General features: G+C 48.7%; 1 protein-coding gene across 1 annotated transcript in view; it reads right to left on the minus strand.

Annotated features, from left to right (window-relative positions):
• The window catches only part of Lpcat1 (lysophosphatidylcholine acyltransferase 1), a 51,307-nt gene continuing 28,235 nt past the window's right edge, over positions 1-23,072 (minus strand). The window contains exons 4-14 of the mRNA XM_038322955.1: positions 19,647-19,759; positions 18,434-18,494; positions 16,068-16,126; positions 14,100-14,134; positions 12,763-12,817; positions 10,343-10,425; positions 6,910-7,035; positions 6,384-6,537; positions 5,999-6,097; positions 2,936-3,077; positions 1-2,054 (exon numbers count right to left, since the gene is read on the minus strand). Of these exons, the coding sequence (XP_038178883.1) occupies positions 1,870-2,054; positions 2,936-3,077; positions 5,999-6,097; positions 6,384-6,537; positions 6,910-7,035; positions 10,343-10,425; positions 12,763-12,817; positions 14,100-14,134; positions 16,068-16,126; positions 18,434-18,494; positions 19,647-19,759 (1,112 nt within the window). The 3' untranslated portion in view covers positions 1-1,869. The remainder of the gene's footprint in view (positions 2,055-2,935; positions 3,078-5,998; positions 6,098-6,383; positions 6,538-6,909; positions 7,036-10,342; positions 10,426-12,762; positions 12,818-14,099; positions 14,135-16,067; positions 16,127-18,433; positions 18,495-19,646; positions 19,760-23,072) is intronic.

The following is a 23,072-nucleotide window of genomic DNA, read 5'->3' on the forward strand; positions in this document are numbered from 1 at the left end:
AACTTTCCGTTGTGTTGTGTTTATTCCACCAAAAACCTGAAGACCGCACCCCAAAGGAGCCTGCAGGCAGGGCGGGCACAGCCCCAGCCCCCGCTTGCTATGTACATTCACAGTTCTGAGCGCGGACTGAGGTTACTATCAAGAGTAATCAGGAGAATGAACGTCCGTCCCAGGTCTGCTCAGGATTCCCTCAATATGCCCGGGGGCACTCCACAGGAATCCTTCACTTGCAGAAGGAGGGGCAGAGCCCCAACCTCGGGACCTCTTAGTTCATCAGTCTCCTTCATAGGCCTTTTAGTGGCTTTTCTCTTCTGGAAATTTGTACTCTACAGTTATAAAAACCAACCCGTTGGCTACAAAGGCTGTGTTCACATTTCATTCATACCTAACAAGCTAAGAGCCCAGAATCCAAGCTCCCTGCCCATCCTGCGGCAGTGTGGCGCTGTGTGGCTGAGGTTGAGGGGCTCTGTTTACGTATTTCTCTTGGGGGAAGCACACACTAACACTCTCTCTGAGAAAGTTAGTAAGTAAACACCTGTTCCTGCACTTACTAGCCTGGTGGTCATTTTTTATAGCAATGCCCCGGATGTAAAAATCTAATTTAGGAGTAAAAAACAAAGTTACAAAGCAACCATTGCTTACAAAACAAACTAAACCTACGGTCACTGTTGTGCTTTAAGGATGAGTTTTTCATATAAAAAGATGAAACCAGGTAATGCCAAAGGGGCCAGCCTGGACCCTGTTCCTTCCTGACTTCATGGGGTGGCCAAGCGCAGTAAACTGTGTGGTCTGTCCCCTGCAGCTGTCATCCCCACAGAAGGTCATCTGTGCTCAGAGGGTGGCTGCTTTCCTAAGTCACCATGTTAGGAGAGGATGGTGGGCTTTGGATAGGATCTGCTGGCTCATCTCAGTATGTCTGCTCCAAGGCCTAGAATGACATCATCAAGACAAGGGGGTGCCTTCCAGTTCTTTCCCTCTGCCTGATTCTTTACTCACATTCAATGCTCACCAGTTACATGAAGTAGATTTTGTTATATTGAAACTGAAATAGCGAATTGGCAATGCTTATATATATATATAAAAAAAAAAAGATGGGGATTCAGGAAGGCTTAAGGAAAGCAGAGGATGCTGGAGCCAATCCTTGTGGCTAAATGTCCCATGGACCTAAATGGGAGGAGGGCAGAGAGACCCTTTAAACTGTGGCCACCAGAGACAGCCTCAGAATCTATCAAAAACAAGCCTGGAAATAAATATCCATAAGCTAACACAAAAAATGGAGTAGAAAACCAATTTTCTTTCTTTTTTTTTTTTCTTTTTTAAAAAAAATGTTGAATGTTTTCCAAAGTACCTAAGTGAGGTTTATAAAATAGTCACAGGCTCCTGCACAAACACAGAAACACTTATCATCGGGTGATGCTCCCTCACATCGTGAGCCAGAGATGGCAGAGGCACGGAAGCAGGACAAGGTGACTGTTCCAGGATAGGTGTGTGCAGCGTGTGTGTGCAGAGGCCCCACACTGCACACCATACAGACAAGGAGAAAGACCGACACACACTCAAGACCAGCGTATTCGAGGTGAGTTACACAGCCAGACCTGTGCCCACTCAGCCTGTGGAGTCCCGCCCCACAGGGAGGCCCCGAGCACCCACCTGCAGGTGGGATATACACACAGCTTCCCTGCAAATGCCCAGCTGGGCCCTGAGACAGAAAACAAATACATCACAAGTCTTATGGACCTCGGGTCTGCAGACAGAGAGATGGCGTGGGAAGACAGGGAGATGTGGATGGCACAGCACACACACAGGCTCCAGGCCGCTGGAGGCAGGCGGTGATGCAGGAGGGGCCTCATCCCTCCAGAATCGCCCTTTCTAGTCCACTTTCTTACAAGAATTCTTTCTCCCAAAGTCTGAGTTTTCAGGGCTGAAGTCAATGCAGAAGCCATTGGGAGTTGGTGCTGGGGGTGTCTGTGCACAGGTGTCAAAATGTGTCTGATCAGGGTACAAATAGTCCTCCGCGAAGTCGGGGTACATCTCTGCAAACTCATGGAAGTCATCTGCAAAGACAAGGAAGTTGATTATTGGGACCGAGAGAGCCTCATCACCAGCCAATGGTCAGAGATCCCCCAGAAAGGTCGACACCCGTGTGATGACCAGGAATCCCTCAGGTCAGGGACTAAGAGCAGGCTATGGCAGAGGGGCCCGAGATAAAGACTGTGGGTGCTGGCACCTAGCGGAAGCTTCCTGGAGAGCACCTCCAATGCAGCTGGGGTGGGTGTTCCCCGGGTCAGAAGCCTCTGTAACTTTTGCCTGGTGTGGGCTCTAAGCTTTAAGCTTCCTTCTAAATCACAGGGAGAAACTGAACCCAGGGTCATTGTTTTTTTCTGGGTTTCAGGAGAACCTTCTCCAGGGGATCCAATGCTATGTGGGGAGGGGGCAGCTTAGGGTGTGGAGATGGGGAAGGGGTTCCATTCACGTCCCCAGGCCTCCTGAGGCCATGCTTTCTTTTGCATACCTGGGCTGGAGTGTCCACTAAATCCTACCCCTGCTTGGGGACGACACTGTATTGGACCATTTGGAGTCCTGGCCTCCAGCTGCTCTTCCCTGCTAGAGATCTTTCCTTCTGATTTGAGTTACTGAAAGCTGTGTCAAAGTTGTTTACCAGCTCTGCTTCATGAGCACGTGTTGCCTTGGCCTTGAGGATCAGAGGATAAGGTTTTCACCTGTTGGCCCACTTGACTGTTGGGTATGTAAGCCTCCAGGGTGCTATTGAATAAGGGGCTTCTTACCAGTGACTAGAGGTCATGTCTCTGTCTCTCTGTCTATGTGTGTTTGTGTTTCAACCTCCAGCCCCTTGCCTGAAGCTCGGGAACTGTATGGTAGCGCACAGAGCGCAGACAGGCGTTGTGATCTGCAACACTGTTCTGACTCCACTTACCAAATGTGATTCTTCCCTTCTCCTCTTGGTCAATAGCCTGGAACAAGTCAGTCACTGTTAGTTCTGGTACACCCAGTGCGGTCTTGAGGATGCAGGACAGGTTGGCCTCATCTATGCTGCCATCCTCAGGTGATCCATACATCTGCAAGGGACAGCGAAGAGTTACCCTGGGGGTCCTTGTTCTGGTGTTCATCAGGTCTGGTACATCTTCCCCAGTGGTCCTGTTCCCACCTTGTTAAGACAGCTGGCACTGTTGAGAGGGTGGTGCCTACGAGTACCCAGCAGAGGCATGCATGTCTGTCTCTACTGTCCTTTGCAGGTCCCTCATGGACATGCAACACGTCTTGGGCGAGACTTGCATGCTGTCATAACCGTGGGAGCAGAGAAACAAGTAGAGGGAGATGGAGTGAAGACTCAGCTCTAGCAGGGAGCAGCAGAAGGACTCAGGGTGCCAGGGCAAAGCCAGGGCCAAGCTGGGGCTGCAGGGCTCTTGTAGGAAGACCCAGGCAAGCAGAACAGTGTGCCTCGCCTGCCACCTAGTGGCCAAAGGATAAACTGCAGCATCTTTCGGTTGTGAGGCCGTGGTTTTGAAGAAGGCAAGTCTACATACATGTCTAATCAGAAAACTATGCTGTATGGGGAAAAAGACAAGGTGTCCCCAAAGTCCCTATGTGAAAGTTTTTCTACAAGAGTGACATTAACATGGAAAACCCCAAAGGGGGCGAGAATGTAGGAGCGTAAACGTCTCTTGGGTCTTCTCACGGTCACAAAGCTGTTTTACACCTTGATATTTGGCCCTAACTGTGGTGTGAGGAAGGCATCAAAATCCTTACACCACATCCCAGGGTGCTGCAGTGTGGCACAAGGAACCTAATGAACTCTTGCTTTGCAAAGCCGGAGTTGGTGGAATCATTCACTGGTCTGCCTAGGGTCTTAGTTAGATTGAGCAAAAAGATGATTGTTTTCCCAGAAAGTCATGGGACACTGAGCTTTCTTATAGGACACCCCACTGACACCTTGTCCCTGTCAATACTGTCTAACATTCCCAGGGCTACAGGACAAGCATGGGTGCAGGTGGGGGGCCTGTCTGAGAGGTAGCAGCTGGCCCAAGGAGTAGGTGCAATGGGGCAAAGCTATCTATGGCACCACAGTGGGGATGTGGCCCCAGCGTGACTGCCAGGACATCTGGTTTCCTGCCACACTTGTTCTCAGGCGGCTGTGAGAGGCTTGGACTGAGAGCCGCTTGCCACTGTCGCCCACAACAGACTCTACTCGATGCCGTCAGAGTCCAAGCGGGGCTGCGCCACCAGAACAGAACGCAGTGTAGATACAGCAGGGCCAGGCTTCTCCAAACAGCCAGCAAGTATTGACCCTATTGACTCCTGGAGAGATCACATAAGCTGCTACCTTGGCAACCGGGGGCACTGCCCAGCGCTGCTCTGGACTGGTACAGCAGTAAGGGGAGCTTTTGGAGGTCACGAGAGATGAGGGTTACCTGACACCTCTGAGCATATCTGTGTGTGTGTGTGGGGGGGGGGTTCTCAGAGAATCATGACTCTGAATGTGGGTGGTACCATCCCATGGACTGTGGTGAGCTGGGCACCACACTCCTTGGGCTCTGTTTTCTGGCTGTGACTTCCAGGCAGCCGCTGCCTCACAAGGCTGTTGCCATGCCGGATGGCAGTCCCTCAAACGATAAACCAAAACAAATCCTCCCTCCTTGAAGCGGCTTAAGATTTATTGTATTATTCATGTGTAAGTGTGCGTGTGAGAGCCTGCATGTATGTATACGTACCATGAACATGCACAGACCCAGAGAGGCCAAAAGAAGGAACATCGTGGTGTGGCATGAGTCATCTGGCATGGGTGCTGGGAACTGAACTCAGGTCCTGTGTAAGAGCAGCAAGTGCTCTTAACCACTGAGCCATCTCTCCAGTCTCTCAATGGCTTGGTATTTGGTTACAGTGTTGACAACTTACACAACTGGGTAACTAATATACTGAATGGTGACTCCAGTTAGCAATAGAGCTTACGTGTGCTAAGAGGGGTCTTAAAGGGTCTTACAACATAACAGGAATTCTTACGCTTTGAACTATAAAGGGGGAGATTTTCAAGGGTGGAGACACAGGCAAGGAGCTACTCCTATGTTGGGAGCAGTGAGACCCCCAGATCCTGAATTTCTTGTAATCCCCTGTTCTGAGTGCCTACAGCTGCTCTGAGCACGAGACTTTCAGGAGTTCCTGATGGCAGGAGAGTGGTTTCTGGTGGGTTTGGCTGGGGCGTGGCTATCTCTATATAATCTGCCCCTGAACACAATAAAGGGGGCATTCTTGGGGAATTCAAGGATGACCCGTGTCTCTGTCTGTATGTGTTTGTATATTTTAACCTCCTGTCCCTTGCCCGAATCTCGCGAACTGGGTGCCAGCGCACCGAACGCAGACACGGGGGCGTGGTGTGCGGCAATTGGAGGTCTGCACCAAGATTTCTGCAATTGGAGGTCTCCACTGAGATTTCGGCACTCCTAGGCTTGCCTTGTAACAGCATTAACGGAGGATGGAGATACACCTTGAATGGTGGCATCCCATAGGCTGGGATCCCAGACTGAATAAAAAAAAAAAAGGGGGGAGCCGGGCGGTGGTGGCGCATGCCTTTAATCCCAGCACTCGGGAGGCAGAGGCAGGCAGATCTCTGTGAGTTCGAGGCCAGCCTGGTCTACAAGAGCTAGTTCCAGGACAGGCTCTAAAAAAGCTACAGAGAAACCCTGTCTCGAAAAACCAAAAAAAAAAAAAAAAAAAAAAAAAAAAAAAAAAAAAAGGGGGAAAAGCAAGAAATCAACTGAGCATCTACATTCATCTCCTGCTTTCTAACTCCAAATGCCAAATGCAGCACAGCCAGGCACTTCACAGCCCAGCCTCCATGACTTCTCCACTATGACTGTATCTCCTCAAACCACAGCCCTAGATGAACTTTTCCTCTTACAACATGCTTCTTGCCAGGAATTTGTCCCAGTAATAAGAAGAATAACTAACAGATGCACACACCCCACTCAGGGAATCTACTTACCTTGAACGCCAGCTGGATGGTGGCCAGGGTCTGGGATGGCCTGCACACCACAGACAAGGCGACCACATATTCACGGAGATCTATCTCACGACCACCGCTCTGCAAAAGAGAAGCACAAGGGACCTTCTGGCTAACTGCTTCATCCCAGCCTGATGTGGCAACATCTACATGTGTGAAAAGCATGATTTGGAAGATGATTCCCGGGCACGCTTGCTAAAACCCCAGTCGGTTCTCAAACGTGAAGCTTCACCAGAAAGCAAGCCAAGGCCTGCCCGCCTGCACTCAGAGAACAGGCGAGCCAGCATCTTTGTTGGGCTTGTGCCACTGAGGGCCACTTACACGTGGACAAGCCAGAGGTTTGCTCCAAGCTCCCCAGTGGACCCACCTCGTCAAACAGTGAGAACATGTCCTCCAGAGCATCTGAGACAGGAACCTCCAAGTAGGCTGCAAACTCTGGGAGCCCAATCTTCTCTCCTCTCTTCATCCTTGCACTCTCTGAATATTTGTCTAGATCTTTCTCAAGATTTTCTGGTTTCAATCTAAATAAAAACACGAGAAAGATTTATTGATAAAACCCTAGCACAGAAACTAAAACAGGAGGCTTACTATAAAGCTTGGAGACTCATCAAAATATTTTTAAAATTTTCTTAACAAGCAGCAAGTTAGTTTCGGAGCCTGGTGTGTCCTCAGTTTACAAGATGCCAGGTTTTGTCTCTGCGTCTAACTGTCTGCCCCTTGGGTGTGTTCCCATATAGTGTACAGGGGTAGCACCCATACACCTGGCTGGTTTCCAGAAAGATTCTTAAAGTCTGTCTACGTGGCCCGCTGATGACATCTGAAACCCAACAGGTCCCTTGCAACCTCGGCAGCACTTGGTTCTCACGAAGGCTTGAGAGCTACAGGCTACTCACCCGAGGCCCCTCACGAGCCTGGCGAACTCTAGCAGGCAGGTGTCAGCAGGCAAGCGGAGCTGTCCTTCTGCCAAAGCCAGCTGGCAATCCTCAAAGGTGTAGTCAGTTACCGAGACTCCCAGAGCCCTAAAGAGAGGGATCCTGCCATCAGGCTCCATGGCACTGGTCCTCACCCACCAGTAGGAGGAACCATAGCAGTTGTAAGGGAATGAGGGTCTGAGGGAAACCAGGGTAGGTAGCTCCTGATGGCCTTCAGGGGAGCACGGCTCTAACAGACCATCCCAGGCCAAGAAGAGAGCCCAGAGGTCACGGAGGCACGAAGTTACGGGACACCCAGTCATTCAGATGCCAGGCAAACACGGGCCTCCCCTCATCACACACCCCTGCCTGCCTGAGACCACGATGGGTACGTACTCCCTCCTGGGAGTGCAATAGGGGCTCTAGACCAGGCCTTTGCTGATGTCTTGGTGCGCTATTTTAACCACAGAAAACATTATTTTAACTCATATATCAAGAAAGGAAATACCTATGAACACAGACAGAAGCCAAAACAAGAGTGACTATCACTGCCTATAAACACAGACAGAAGCCAAAACAAGAGTGACTATCACTTCCCAAGGACATACCCTGCCCAGGACACCTGAAAACAACGAGTTCTGCTGCATGACACATGCCGTGAGCACACTGGCTGGCAGTGCTCAGACACCAACGGGATTCCTGCAAAGCCACTGCAGAAGCACACACACCGAGCACTCAGGTTAGCAGGGAAACCTCTCAACTCTCGTCCCCAGATTCGTCAGTGCTGAGAGCTCATCAGACCGCTGATGAGGTCTGGCATCCAGCAGCAGCTTGGGATTGTGGTGAAATGGCATGTTCCCAGTGGAGTCTCAGGAACATGAGGTGAGCTGGAAGGGAGGAGCTTGTCCAGGTCAGAGCCTGGATCCCAGGCTTACTCTTCTGGGTCTAAGGGTGTGGACAGCTCTGCCACCATGTTACTGAGCTGGATACAGGCAAGCAAGAAAAGCCACTGTTGTCTCCAGGAAGGAGGTCCCTCCCATGGTCTGTCAACAGGAACATGGAGGGAATGGGTGAGAGAACCACAAAAAGAGTCCCAAACAGGAACCGACACCCTGCAGCTGGAATGCTCCCCAGAGCCAGCCAGGATGGGACTTTTACAAGAAGAGTCCTAGAAGAGAAGAAACAGGATGTGGCCAGCAAAAGCCTCAACTGAAGCCCTGGGTGACAGTGCTTCAGTTCCACAGGAGCCCTGTAGGTACACCCACAATCTGCACTGAACATCTCTTGGCACACGAGCTGTCCAGATCTGCAGCTGCTTGTCCCTGCTGCCATCCCACTAATACCACGCAGGACTGTGGTCTGTACAACTGTGACGTGTGTCCACCCTACATGTAATTAGTGTAGCGCAGCCCCTCAGCTTGAATGGGTCCAGAGGAGCTATACAGAATCATCCCACAGGGCCTCTGCAAGAGGTCCAGGTCCTGTCCTAAGAACTGAATTGTCTATAAAGGCCATGTTAGATTTCACAAAAACAAAACAAAACAAAGCAAAAAAACAACAAATATTTTTCCCCCTGTATTAAACACATTTATTGAAGAAAACTCATTAAATGCATTATGGAAGAAAACTCATTAAAACTTCCCTGAGAACCTCCTTTAGAAAAATGGGCTTTCCGCTCTTTGGGCTATTGGCCAGGGCTGTCCAAGAGACTTCCAAAACACCATAGGCTACTGTTATTGCCTTTGGTTGTCCCCAAAGGTAGCGAGTGAGTCCACATTGCTGAAGACAGCAGGCACTTTGCACACAGGGTCAGGACGCCTAGGTGTTGGATCTGACCTTAAAGTCTCCTTCCTGAACACTAGTTTTCTTGGACCCAGAGCTGTACCCATCAGTCCTACTCAGCTATGAGGCCTAGGAACCACGATGCTGACTATAATGGCACTGGATTGGTGTGCCTAACGGCACAGTAGTGGCACACATACCTTGGTGGCAACCAGACCTGCTCAACGAGAGGAAAACCATGCTTGGTGCTGGAAACTTAGCCAACTGCCTAGGGCTACTGCAGTCATGAATCTCGGAGAACTTAGAACGGCTACTTTATTAAACCGACATAATCCCTAACTACATTCTAAATATATGTTCGTATACCCAGGGATAAGTAAGTGTAGTCCTCACCCCTCATCAAAGAAACTTTTCTTTGCAATTCAGACTACTGTGGAAAACCACAATCAGTCATAATACAGAATTGTGGAGCCCAGTGCCAACTGATACAGCTACAACACAACTCCTGCACCTAAGGCTTGGGAATCCTCGTGGAAGAGGAGGCAGAAAGATTGTGAAAGCCAGGAGTAGGGAGTTTGCTGTAAGATTGTGTCTCTTAGAAATATTAGAGAAGCTACACCCACAACGCCTCGTCAACACAGCCTAATCATGACCTGAAGAAGGATGACATTAACAGACATGTCAACATGGGTGGGGGAAACTCAGGAGGTGTTGACCTCCTCAAAATGATTATTTTATTGAAGACTGGAATGCAGGGACCTTGGCCTGGCTTGAGCACACCCTTAGCATGTGTTCAGAGTTGTCTGTGGCCAACTGCAGGTCGGCAACCCAGCTCTAGCCTGGGCGTATGCCCGTCAAGTGATGTGAGGAGGAAGTAGGCAAGAAACACTGGAGGCTCATTAGCGATGCTCCCAGAATACCTTTTCCAGTCTGTGTCAAGAACTGGGGGTAAGATTGTCCCCCACTCCCAGGTGGAGGAACCTCAAAGGTTTCTGGAGCTGCCATTGGCAGACTCTAGAGTTCAGCTCCATGTACACGGTCCCTGTGGGGAGCAACAAGGCTGTCTACTTGAGGCTGCGGTGGTAGTGGTGGGTAATCCCTGTCTGGTATGTATGAGGAGTACAGGAGCCTAGTTTTAAGTACATGTATGGGAAACGAGGCTCAGAATGTGGGAGAACCTCAGGTAACACGATTGTTGTCCAGACTAGTGGGAACCAGAAAGAGAAAACAATGCTTAAGTTCTCTACTGTGCCCAAGAGTCAGGTGGCCGCCCAGGTCACCCTAGGAGATTAAACACACGGACAGTACGATTCCTCCAGCAGGGGGAGCGAGAGTGTCAGCAAACAGTTCACCATCTTGGGAGGCTGTGACCTGAGGCTGACACCTGCCCAGGCCAGTGCATGCCCCAGAAAACACAGCAGCATCACTGATGACTACAGCAGGTTTGAAACTTGCGAAATGAAGCAAAGATTAACCATCTTTTAAATGTTAAACAAGTCAAAACACCATCAGATAAAAGTAGGAGACACAAACCCAAGGCGGAGCGCACTCCACTGCTAGCATACACAGGACCTGCTTGTTCACTCTTGCACAAACCCATTTTCCCCAGCACCACCGGCAGCTACTCACTCACTTGGCCATGACGCGCCGCACATTGCTGGCATATAGGGCAGGATTTCTCTTCTCCTCCTCAGAAGGGCAATACACGGGCAGGAACTAAGGACAGGAAAACTACGTTAGCTCTGTTAATACAAGACACTGATTCCATCGGTCATCATAAATGGTAACTGTGACAACTTTAAGATGGGCAGAGTCCGCCCATACATGCTTGCACACTCATAATGTACACACTGCACAGACATATATCTAGACCCACATGCATACGCGCGCGCACACACACACACACACACACACACACACACACACACACACATCTACTTGTAAATTTTACAGCCCAGCACTGCTAACCTGGAGAACCCACTGTCCCAGGCCACAATGTCCAGTTCCTAATCACAAGCATATCTCCATCCCTCATGACAGTTTTATATTGAGGATTACACAAGACAGTACTTCTACAGTTTCTACACCTGAAGCCCTCCTGGCAGCTAGCATCTCCTACATCTCTGTGATAAATCAGCCTAAAAACGTAGCATTTTAAACAACTTAGTGGCCCATGTGGATGCCAACTCTACCAGCATGAGAGAGAAAAAGACCATGCCTGATTCCTATTCTTAAAGGTATTTAGGAATATAGGAGCATCCTGAAAGCCTGTCAATTCCAAATATGTGCATATAAGCTTTCAAGGTCACATTTCAGAAATTCCTAAAAATTACAACGGTCTCTCACATTAACACTGGCACCACATACCAGCAATGCGAAGAAGAGCATGAAAAACATATTGCAGGATTTTTCTCAGTCTTTTATCTGAAAAGGAGAGACCATGTCTGAAATAGGGCTGCCCACAAAACAGGGGTCCCAGCCACGACAAGATCATGTTTCTTCTCAGGCCTGGTCCTGCTTTCTCCTGGCAGCTGACAGAAAAGCTACCAAAATATCCAGAGCAGCAGAACCTGCACTCTCTGGGCTAGGCTCTTTGGAGAAGCCACAGTAGCTCACCTGTCCATTTTGTATGGCTCTGCAGTACTTACAGCAAGTGAGCAGGCTGTTTCACCAAATACAAAGGTATGTATGACTCATCTCTCATTTCAGATGCAGGCCCATCAGAATTTTTTTTTTGAGAAAAACAAACAAACAACCCCCCCCACAAAACCAAACAAACCCCCCACAAAAACCACCACTCCCTTCACTCAGAAAAAGTTCTACAGACTATACATATATGACTGTGTTTGCTGAATTTAGCCAAGAGTGTGGATTTAGGACTTAGGAGGTTGCTAGCAGCTCAGAGCTGGGCAGGTTATATTCCATGACCAATGCTGAACAGGATGATGACAGAATGAAATTTAGCCATTCAAATCTAGCTGTATCAGTATCAGGTAGTAAAGAAGATAAAATGAAAATTCGGTCTGTCTCTGTCTCGATCTGGCTATCCTAGAACTCACTCTGGCCTCAAACTTAAGAGACACACCTGCCTCTGCCTCCTGAATGCTGGGATTAAAGGTGTTCACCACCATTGCCTGGCCAGCAAAAAAATGTATATGTATCAATTTTATAAATTCTAGGTAACAATCACCTAAATAATGAATGGCAGATTTAGTTTCCCTTTAATTTTTAAAAATCCTGCCCAGGTGCTAAAGAGATGATTCAGCAGTTAAGAGCACTTGTTGCTCTTTTAAGGATCTGGGTATCTGTTCCTAATGTCCATATGGCAGCTAACAACCTTCTGTAACTCCAGTTCTAGAGGACATGACAACCTCCACGGTCTCTGTAGGCAATACATATACTTGGTGCACAGATATACATACAGGAAAACACTCATACATACAAAATAAAAATGAACAAATCTTTTAAAAAAATCCTATGCAAATGTATTAAAACGACACAAAGCACATAAAGCCACAGAGAGGAAGTGACCAGAAAGTTCCTCTTGGACCTAGACAAATGAAAAGATACTCAAGGACAGATAGGTAACATTATCTGTATAGGTTAGATACTGTGTAACTATCTACACAGCTCTTGGTCTAATAGTTTTTTAACAATGTATCAAGCCTATTCCAGTGTAACATTGTATGATATATAACCAAAAAGACACCCTGTGCAACATTATATGACATTGTATCCTTTTGGGTTAACATTGTTGTAACACTATATTTCTGCAGATGCCTGTGTGACACTGTATCCACACAACTGAGCTTAATACTTTGTAACATAGATCCCAGTCAGTTAGCACACTGTATCCATACAGACCCCAATGTAATATTGTGACAATGTATCACACAGCCCCAAGTCTAATACTATTCAAACACTGCATCATTTTAGACCCTAATGGAACCTTGTACCTCACAAACCTTAGCAGAACTGACTCCTGGCCAGATGCCACTCCCACCCCATCCATGCTGCACACTGCCCATACTACATAACACTATATCCACTCACCTCAATTTCCACCTGGTTTTGAAACTGGCATAGAGTGAGCCACAGGATTTTCAACCTTAAAAACAGCATTGAATAATTTTACAACATGTTTAAAAAGTAAGGCTCCTAATTCTTGTAGCTGAGTAACTCCAAATTCTGCCCAGAGCCTCTAGGAGGTGCTGCTGGGCAGTGAACCTGGAAGGAAGGGCAACCTTCCAAAGTTGAAAGGACAGGAAAAGAAATAAAGAAATAAAGAAAGAAAGAAAAAGAGTGTAACAAGATGATTTTATTAACTAGAGATCTCACTTTTCTGGTTAGATACTTGCTTTGGTCTTTGGTTATTTTAGAAGGCCATAATGCTTCCTTTGCCCTCCAGCTTTGACAGCCTTGTCTCCAGGATGCCCATCTCCCTATGTATGCAGGGTAGACTTTCAGCTTTAAGTCCTGCTATGACCTGTTTGCCTGATTTCCAGGGTCCTGGATCTTCAGTAGTATTGCTGGTACTTGTTGTACTGCATGGAATTGCAGAGTTTCCTGGAGTCCCCATCCCTGAGGTCATCACATTCTCTTCTCTCTTCCTGGCAGTCAGTCACCCCCTAATTCTGAGCCAATCTTTTTCTGCCCTAACATGCCAGTCTGCGCACGGGACAAGACACTGGAACCCAGTTCCAAGTAATCCTTCCAGTCCACCCCGCCCCCCAACCTCAAAAGTGGTGGTCTGATGTCACAGCAGGGGCACTTCCCCAGCACGTGATACAAATACCTTGAAAGGCTAGGGAGGGGCTGGTACCTGATTTCACTTCCTCCCTGAAGCCCTTGAGCCAGTTTTATCCCTGGCTGGCTCCTCCTCCCTGCATACAAATGGCAGTTCCAGTATTATGGGTTGCCTTGACAGCCTGGTGTTCCAAGTTCAGCTGCTGTAGTTTTTGTTTCTCTTATTCCATGGGGTTGATAATCACAGTACAACTGATTCCCTGTGTCTGTTCTGGGAGGATAAGGATACCAACTCTAGAAGGCCTCCCTCACCTAGCACCCCCTGAATCCTACTGCCTATACAAAAGCCCCCAACCCCAAACACCAAGTGCTGCCAGATGAACAGGACTAGGTGTACTAGATGGGTAAGGGAAGGGCTCAGTTACCTTCCCATGGGTGCTGGCGTCGACGAACTTACACCCCCCAAATCCAGGAGTGTTACATAGCCACACGGGAACACTTAGCTTTTTCACAATGGGCTGACCCTAATTGCTGTCAAGAGTAATTTTCACATTTGCAAAAGCAAGGAGGGTATAGGGAGTCACCAGAGGTCTGTGCAGCCACAGAACAAGAGGACAGACAGGATGATATGGGACCCAACTTACGCTCCTGGTCCTTGCCACGTCCATGTGATGGTGTCCTGGGAGTGAGAAAGCAGATGAATCAAATAGAGCCAGATCATATGAGGGCCATCTTCCAGCCCAGAGATTCAGAGCTGTTTTCCTTCCACACTAATATAGCCAGAGAAAAAGCAGCTGGTGCCCTGGGTTCCAGGGCCCTCAATAACCGAGTCTCTCAAGTGGCCATCATTTTTGTCACACCTCTGAGGCTGCCAGTTCTAACAGTGGCCTAAATAGGGTTGGTACCCATTCCACCTCTCTCCAGTGTTCCAGTCTGTACTTCCCAAGCCTTCAATGTCATCTGCCCACTCTAAGATGCTTCTCAGGCAAGGTCTGCCTGGACCTGATCACAGGATCTCGCTACAGCCTCATTCCAAGGCTGCATCTGCACCCAAACGTCCAACCATGACTACCACATGCATGCTCCTCCCAGGTCAACCCTGGGCCTTGAAGGGGGGCCCTGCCACCTGGGGAACTTAGCTACCTCACTGTATGTGTGCCCAGAAGGACTTCAGAAACTACTTTGGAAGCTATACCAAACATTTTCACAGGAGCTAGGCAAGCACCTCAATGGTTTCTTTCCTTTGCCATCTTCAACCTCTTACTACCCTGGTTTGGCTCCCTGGGCAGACTCTATGCTCAGAACTCTGGCAGCGGGGGGGTGCATGCTGCAGCTACAGAGCTGAGGAACCTCATACAAACCTTTGAAACATGAACACAGGCAAACTTCCTGCTTCTCTGGATAACCAAACTTCCAAGGTTCTAGGGGGACCAGTGAGGACTATGGCCTCACCAGGCCAACTAATCAACTCAGAATGGAAACCTCACTCCCACAAATAGGCTGGCAGGTCGCTCTATTCCTGGGTGTGCTGACGCCCAGCAGAGGGCAGGGCCTTCCTCAGGAAACTGACAGGAAATGGACTCTTCCGTGGTTCAGCAGTACGTGACAGAGTCATGTTAGTACTAGTAACTGATGGTCCGGACGGCTTCCACTGCCTATGCATCTGCCTCAGGCAAGCAGGCCTGGTTCCCACACAGGCAGGCAGGAGTCTGTGTCCATGAGCTGCCTACATTGCTGCCACTAGGTTGTGAGCTGAGAGGTTTCCTCCCATACTGTCCTCTGTGGTCACAGTAATCGACTGTTGGAGACAGGGAGAGCCCACTGTGGTAAGCACCCCCACCTTACTATTTCCATCAAGAAGTGCCATGTGTGCCTCGTACCAACTCAGGGTCCTGGGGCTCACAGTCACAGACTGGCCATTTCTAACTGCAGAAGCCATCAAGACAGGGCTCCAAAAGTCATAGCAGAAGGGAGAGACTGTGGCTGGCATCTGTGAAACAGGTGGGGCCTTCATGCCTTTCCCTGGGGACTGGGAGAGTATTAAAAACAGTTTGGAGAAAGGCCCAGTGGCAAAACTATCTCCCTCATCTGGACTCTTCCCTCCTCTGAGCTGGGGTCCTTCCAGGCTACCCAGGAGCTCTGTTTCTTTAAAGCAAGTCAACGAGACTTCCACTTGGAGTAGAGGGAGCACAACTAAGTTACGGATTCCTTACCTACCGCTCGGTCTTCTGGATTTTAAAACAGCCTAGAGGGAGCCAGGCTTTGGAGCTTCTGAGGACTGTCTGTGTGGGGTCTCACTAAAAGCTGGGATGGGTCATAGAGCAGGGCACTGCTTCAGGGCCTGTCAAAGGTGGAACTCTGTGTGCCAATGCTGAGACTATTCTAGAACTGTTACGAATACACCACGGAGCTGGCTGACACTTGGGATTCTACCTGCTGAGCCTGCCCCTCCCTCTCTGGGCTGAGGCCATCTAATGATGCCAACTGTTCTCTTAACTACTGTGCATGGACGAAGGACGCAGAGACATGGCAATCCAGATACAACCAAAACACCTAGCCAGCTCTCACTCCTGAACACTCCCCCCCAACACATGTCCCAGAACATGACTCACCAGTTTGTTTGGGTAGCGTAGCACCACAGGCTGGACCGGAACTCCAGGAATGAACGCACCTGCCAAGGAAAATACAGGGTCTCATTGCTGGCAACAGGAAGCATGGGAAGGTGGGACCTAGCTGTGGTACTTTTGCTGGCCTTAGTAAAAACAGCTTTTCTGTGCCAGCCTTCCAGGTCAGTGAAGACATTCTTTGGGTTCCTGGATTATTTCCTACACCTCTGCACTGCCCATGAAGAGAGGAGTTGCTGTGTAGTGTGACAGCATTAAATAAACAGACCCAGACAGAAGGTGACGGTCTCCAGTGTGTCTATACCTCAGAACCCTTCTCCATGGGTCTGCTCTGTTGACTTGGTTTCTATACACTGCTTGTGACCTGGATCTGGGGTAGGGCACTAAGCAGAATGAGGCACACCTGGTCTCACCTGGGGTAGGACATTCTGGTCAAGCCCTGTCCCCATGTGTGACTAACCTCTGTCTGAGCACTGGAGAAATATCACCTGAGAGGCCCCAGGATCGCCCCGCCAGGCTCCTAGCCTATCTATGTCCTGGCTATGCATTCCCTGATGAGTTGACAAGCCTGTGTTATGAAGTTCTATTCTATTTAAAAATGGCTGTTTGAAGGCCCACACCTCTGAAAGCCAAGGTGTCAGAGGCACCCAGACATGGGGGATGAACCTAGCCAAGGAGCCCCATGTTCTTCTGGACTAGTGCAGAGTCTCATGGAAATCAGTGTTCATCAGGGATGTGTGCCCATTCTGGGAAGTGAACGTCCTAGAGGGACGTTCTCTGGTTGTTCCAGACACCCCTCTATTCCTTAGCTCAGGGCCGTGGTGATGGTCCTGGTTTAGGATTTCTGTACCCCTGGAAAATTTTCTGCATGTTTATTCCAGTCTTGGAACTTGGGTGAATGTGTGCATCTGAACACGCATGGCCACGAAGGCAAGTATAAGGAGGAAGAAACAGGTGCTGGGCTGGTGTCACACGCCTAAGCAGGAACTAGCAGCAGGGATACCCACAGGAGGTGATGGCTCTTCCCAGACTCCAAAGCACAAAAGTTGAGGTCACACGGTGGTTTCATGTGTGTCAAGGAGTATGGCAGTTGGTTGGACGCTGGTGAACAGCAGGTGTCTGGGGAGTGAACCATATCTGGACACCACAGTTAGCGCTGGTTGGTAACCGTGGCATACAACATACAACCTCCCCCTCCCCCATGATGTGTATTACCTTTGGGGAGGCTCTTATTCTCTGCCCATGGCCTTGGAGACATGGCCTGGTGGGGGCCTTTATGGGCCATACCCAGTGTGAGGAGCCCAATTGAGGTGGGTTATGGACTTTCTCCTGCAGCTAGGCTTGTCTTGGCCACCACACGCTCCCTTAGCTGCTACGTGTATTTTAGAAAGAGCAACCCAGGGCACATTGAGAGAAAGATTTCACTTTCTTGCACTATATCTAAGCCCATCAAAGTTGTTATCACTATCTATGTCAAGAAAGGTAGGGCTCGGTCGTGTGCACAGGAGCAGAACAAAAGGGGCCTGGGGAGGTGGAAGACTCTGCGTTACCATGCAGCACTAAAAAGAATGGAAAGACCAGGAAGGTGGAAAACCTCAAAGACAGGGCAGTCTGATGCGGCCCAGAGCAGAACATTATCAGCTGTACCCAATGTGACCTGGTCTGTGGGAAACAATGTGCATACCTCATGCAAAGAGTTTATGAGTCCCACACTCCTCTTAACAGTACTAAGAGCTACGGCAGGATCAAGGAGTAAACCTTTTACACCTCCCAGGGCATACAGAACTTTAACTAGGCAGAGTCAGGAGTGGACTTTGTACCCCATCATAACAACTATGCTGCTAAAGCCAGGAGCTCGATCCCAACACGGGGCTTGGGGATCAATGAGGGGGTGTCCCAGCTGATGGTCACTGCTCATGCCCCTGGAGAAAGCGTGCTGTTCTCCTGGGGCGCTAGAACCAGCTTTCAAGGCTTTGCAACCTAAGAGCAAGCTACAGGCTGAAGATCTCTCCTGTCAATAGGAGCTGCCAGGGCCCAGGGCACCTTGTAGGCCAGAGGGCAAAGAGATCTCAGCACACCAGGGTCTCACTGGTCAGGAACTCAGAGCTCAGGCCAACATTATCACCTCATGATAGTCACTGCCTTCATAACCTCCTCATCCTCCTGCAAACACTCCTGTTCTTGGCTCAGACACCGAGACTTTCCTGTGACTTCTGGAAATGCCTCTAAGAACTTGTCATAAAAGACAACCAAGATTTCCATCACCACGGATGCCATTACTTTAAAAGTCATGGCTGGCTTCCTCGTTTTGACAAAGATTAGAAACAAAACAGAACCAACAAAAACCTACATACCAGGTTTGAAGGTAATGAGGCAGGTCCGATTTGTACATGTTCCTTCTGGAAAAATCATTATCTTAAAAAATAAAAGAAAAAGATAGCATTAAATCAGAGGACTTAATTAAATCCAGAGTCCAAAGAAGCCCACCTACCAACATGGTTTTTCTACTACTAACATAATTTTAGACTTTGGCTCCTAGAAAGGGGAGGGTCTTCATGAAGCCCCCCTCAGGGTTGGGAACAGGAGGAATGAAATGAAACACGCTATAAGCACAAAGTAAGAAGCAGTGAAGGATACCGTGGCTCTTAGTCACACATACATCACAGGAGAGAACGGAAGCCAAGAGTGGAGGCACTGATGAGGGACCACATCATGAGGAGCAGGGACATTGGGAACAAGCAGGAAACTGTGCAGCCACTGGTCACAACTACAGTGTGAAGAAACTCCTGTCCTCGTGGACATGCCAATGGCTGACTCACTGCTCAAGGCAGAATATACAAACTAAAACTCCCCATGCTGGGAAGCACAGCTCATATAGCCTTCAGATCTGAGCCCTGATGAGAAGGTGATCCATTGGGGAGGCTGGATGGACTCAGTGGGCATGCCTAAAGAACACGGGTAAGCTCCTTGGAGAAGAGGGAGCAACTCCTGTGCACGTGTCGGGGGGAAGTGGGTGCACTGGCCACGTTTTACAAGCCAGAAGCCTCCCTAGAGGCTTCTGTGGGCACAGGTCCTAAGCACCAGATCTGCAGAGTTTTTGAGCACCACAGGGCATCCTGTGAAACCGCCAGCCTGTACCTGTTGGCTCAGGTAGAAGAAAAACTGAACATGAGTGGCATCAAGGCATCTCAGGCTTACGGGGGCCACGGGCAAAGGCAAGCCTTATATGGATGCAGAGGTAGGACACAGACAACAGGACAAGTGGACAAGAGGCTCGGTCCAGATCTGGAAGTGCTGAATTCCTCAGGCGCACAGCTAATTCGATCAGCAATCAGCAAGGCACCACCCCACACAATGAAACAAGTGGACACTTGAGGGAATCTATTTTCATTTAAGCCCAGACACTGAAACCCAAAGTGCCCAACATCAAGTATAGTTTCAGATGCACACACTCCCCAAACACAAACAGAACAATGTCAACTTCAGCACTGAGAGGGACATGGCAGGCTTTGTGGCTTCCTCTTCATCTTTTGGGAGAGCCCATAAAAGCAAGCAGGACAGTTCTACCTGAGGCCACTTTCCATCCGACTGTGCCCGTCTCTTGATCTCCTCCACTGTTTTCCTTCGAGAGTCCTGGTCAGACCGGGACACAAACACGGGCCGAATGTATCTTATCAGAGCTGTAGGAGGTAAGACAGGTTATCAGCACCCATAGCTTCCAACCACAGGGTTAGAACAAACACCTCTCAGGGGCCATAGTGAGCTGCAAACCCCAAAGACACCTACCTCCCTAGGCCATGTTGATGCCTGGAAGGTGAGCGACCTTCCAGTGAACTCCCAGAACCTATGTACCCTGGAGGAGCAATATAGTCCCCGAGACCATCAGCCAGGACCCACAAGGCATACAGGAAACCTAACACTACCAAAACAGACGATCTGCTGTCATTGTATTAGCCAAACAAGGAGATTCAAGTGCTCCTGCACCCCACTGTTGGCTGAACTTGCCTTCCTGAAAGTCAAGAATGAAGCCCTAACTCCTGTCACCTGGGAATGTGACCCTAACTGGAGATGTTTGCAGATAATCAAGTTCAGATGGTATCACCTTAACTAGGGTAGTCCTAATGAACAACTGACGTCCTTGTAAGAGAACACAGGTGGGGAAGAGAAGGTTGCATGACAAGGGAGGATCCTATGTGCCGGCAAACCAGAGAGTACCAAGGAATGCCAGCTGCCGCCATGTGCTCAGCTGCCAATGCCCTCCTCTTGGACTTTTAGCTTCCAGAGTGGCGAGAACAAGCTCTTGTTGCTTCTTTGCTGCAAGAACTCTAGAGATTACACACAGTCCTGGAGAAATTGCAACATCACAGGGTCTCTACATCTGGTCTAGGTTCAAGGCACTTATCTGGCCATGACTTGCAGGGCTCAACTGACCGAAATGTTGGGGACCACCAAAGTAAGACCATGTAAAAATAGGATCGTGCTCAAAAAAAAAAAAAAAAAAAAAAAACTATGAAAAGGTCTTAACATGAACTACCCTCAGGTAAGTCCATGTTCTGAGGAAAAACGGAGCAGGGCCCAGGCGGTGATACCTGATCTCCCAGGACCATTTTAGCTATAGGTTCTTTTTGTAAATCATTTTGAGACTTGAAAAGATTACTCTGTGATTCTTTCTAAGCGGTTTTCCAAAAAGCAAAGAAAACAATTTTTTTTTTAAAAAAAAAAAAGGAAAAAAGAGAAAATCCCTTCAATCTTGTAATAACCCATTGTGTCTTCATAACTCTTCCAAAGAGCCAAACACACAGGGGCAGTGACATGTCCTTAGAGGTCTTGGATCATTTTGCTGTTTTTGTCATTCTAACAATGGTTTCATCCTTTTCTGTCAACTTCATGATGGTGCTAAAATGACTTCGAGAGTCAAAGGGAAGAGGAATGACAGAATCCGCCCAGCGGGCTGCGAGGGTGACATCACAATCCCGACCTTATCTGCCTTTCCGGAAAATGACATCATCTTCCTAGAGGTGCTGGGGCGCACCTGGTCTTGCTGTGTAGTGTGTTTCATGGGACTGAGTACAGAAACTTTCTGTGCCTATGACGGCAAGGATAAGAAAACCGTCTCAGAGAGTGGAAGACGTTAGGGGATATTATTTTAAGTGTGTTGCTTTTGTTTATGCTGCATTTGTTTAACTCTGCGAAGCTGTGATTCTTTGCCTGTCTAAAACACCTGATGGACCCAGTAAAGAGCTGAATGGCCAACAGAAAGGCAGGAACAAGGATGGGGGTAGGGGCTGGCAGGCAGAGAGGATAAATAGAAGGAGAAATGAGAAAGAGGAGGAGCAAGAGAAAGAGAGGAGGATGCTAGGAGCCAGCCACCGAGCTACACAGCAAGCCATGGAGAAAGAAGTAAAGAAAGGTATAAAGAAATAAAGAAAGATAAAAGCCCAGAGGCAAAAGACAGTTGGGATAATTAAAAAGAAAAAGCTGGCAAGAAACAAGCCAAGATAAGGCTGGACATTCATAACTAAGAATAAGCCTCCATGTGTGATTTATTTGTGAGTTGGGTGGAGGGTCCCTCAAAAGAGTCAAGCATCACACAACAGGAAGATGCCTTCCTGTCCTTTAGTGAATTTGAGGATGGATACAGGGAGGCAAGAAGGGTTCCAAGGATGGGACAAGTTTAACAGTGATCATCTGGGCACGCAGGATGTTATCTTTGACGGTTCCTGGGTAAACCTCCTCCCATCAGACAAAATGATTCTGGACCTTGATGGACAAGTTGCTCCTAAAGGCGGGAAGGAAAAGCCCACAGCTCCCTGGCAGTAGGCCATGTTGTGCAAATGGTCAACACAACCCTGCTGGAAGTCCCTACAGACCTGCGATGCCATTCCCTTAGCGTTTTACTTCCAGATATCAGTTGGCCAGTCCAATGTATGAATGAGTACTGGTTGATACAACTTGCCATAAGACTGCCCTGTCCAAAGCAGGTGGTGGTGGTGCACACCTTTATCCCAGGACCCAGGAAGTAGAGGCAGGTGGTTTTCTGAGTTCGAGGCCAGCTTGGTCTACAGAATAAATTCCAGGACAGCCAGGACTACACAGAGAAACCCTGTCTTGGGGGAAAAAAGTTGCCCTGAAGTCTGTGGGACATGTGGGCATTTTCTTATGAATGATTGATGTGGGAGGGCCCAGCACACTGTTGGAGCAGGCTGAGCAAATCATGGGGATCAATGCAGTAAGCAGCACCCCTCCATGGCTTCTGCCTCCAGGTTTCTGCCTTGCTGACTTCCCTAGGGGGATAGACAGTTACCAGGAGTGCAAGCTGAAATTAAGTCTTTCCTCCCCAGGTTGCTTTTGGTCACGGGGTTTTATCACAGCAAGAACAACCTTAACCCTAACTAAGACACATAAAGTTGACTCACAGAATTCTGACAATGTAGAGACAGGAAAGGTATAAGGTTGATACACTCCTGACAGACCTAAATATAAAAACACCTTAGGTATTTTCAACATTCATCTCTTCAACGGAGTTAGGAGCTGTCTGTCACAGGGTTCCAAAGAAGGGCTGGAAGTTGGGACAGACCACTGCCTACTTAAGCCTGAGAGAGGAACCAGAACACATCCTGGGTTCTCGAGGGGTGAAGAACACCCTTCGCTGCATGCCCAGGTCAGTACCTAACGTGGCACACTGCCTTCCATAGTAGCTAGCTGGGTAAGGAACCAACTGAGATGAACTACATTTGGAACCTAATCGATATTCCTCTCCCTCTAGAGACAGGGTCTCGGTGCTCTAGCCAGGACGCAACGGATCCCCCTGCCTCAGCTTCCGGAGTGCTGGGACTACAGGCACACATCACTGGACCTGGATAACGAACATTTCTGATAATCTTGCCACCACCATTCACTCTGTGGACCAGGAAATGTACAAGCTACAGGAAGAACCTCTGTACACAGCGATAATAATTCTATAAAACCCAACAGCCGTTTGGAGCCTTGCCA

Source organism: Arvicola amphibius, chromosome 3 (genome assembly GCF_903992535.2).
Source record: "Arvicola amphibius chromosome 3, mArvAmp1.2, whole genome shotgun sequence".
In the NCBI taxonomy this organism is placed as follows: Eukaryota; Metazoa; Chordata; class Mammalia; order Rodentia; family Cricetidae; genus Arvicola; species Arvicola amphibius.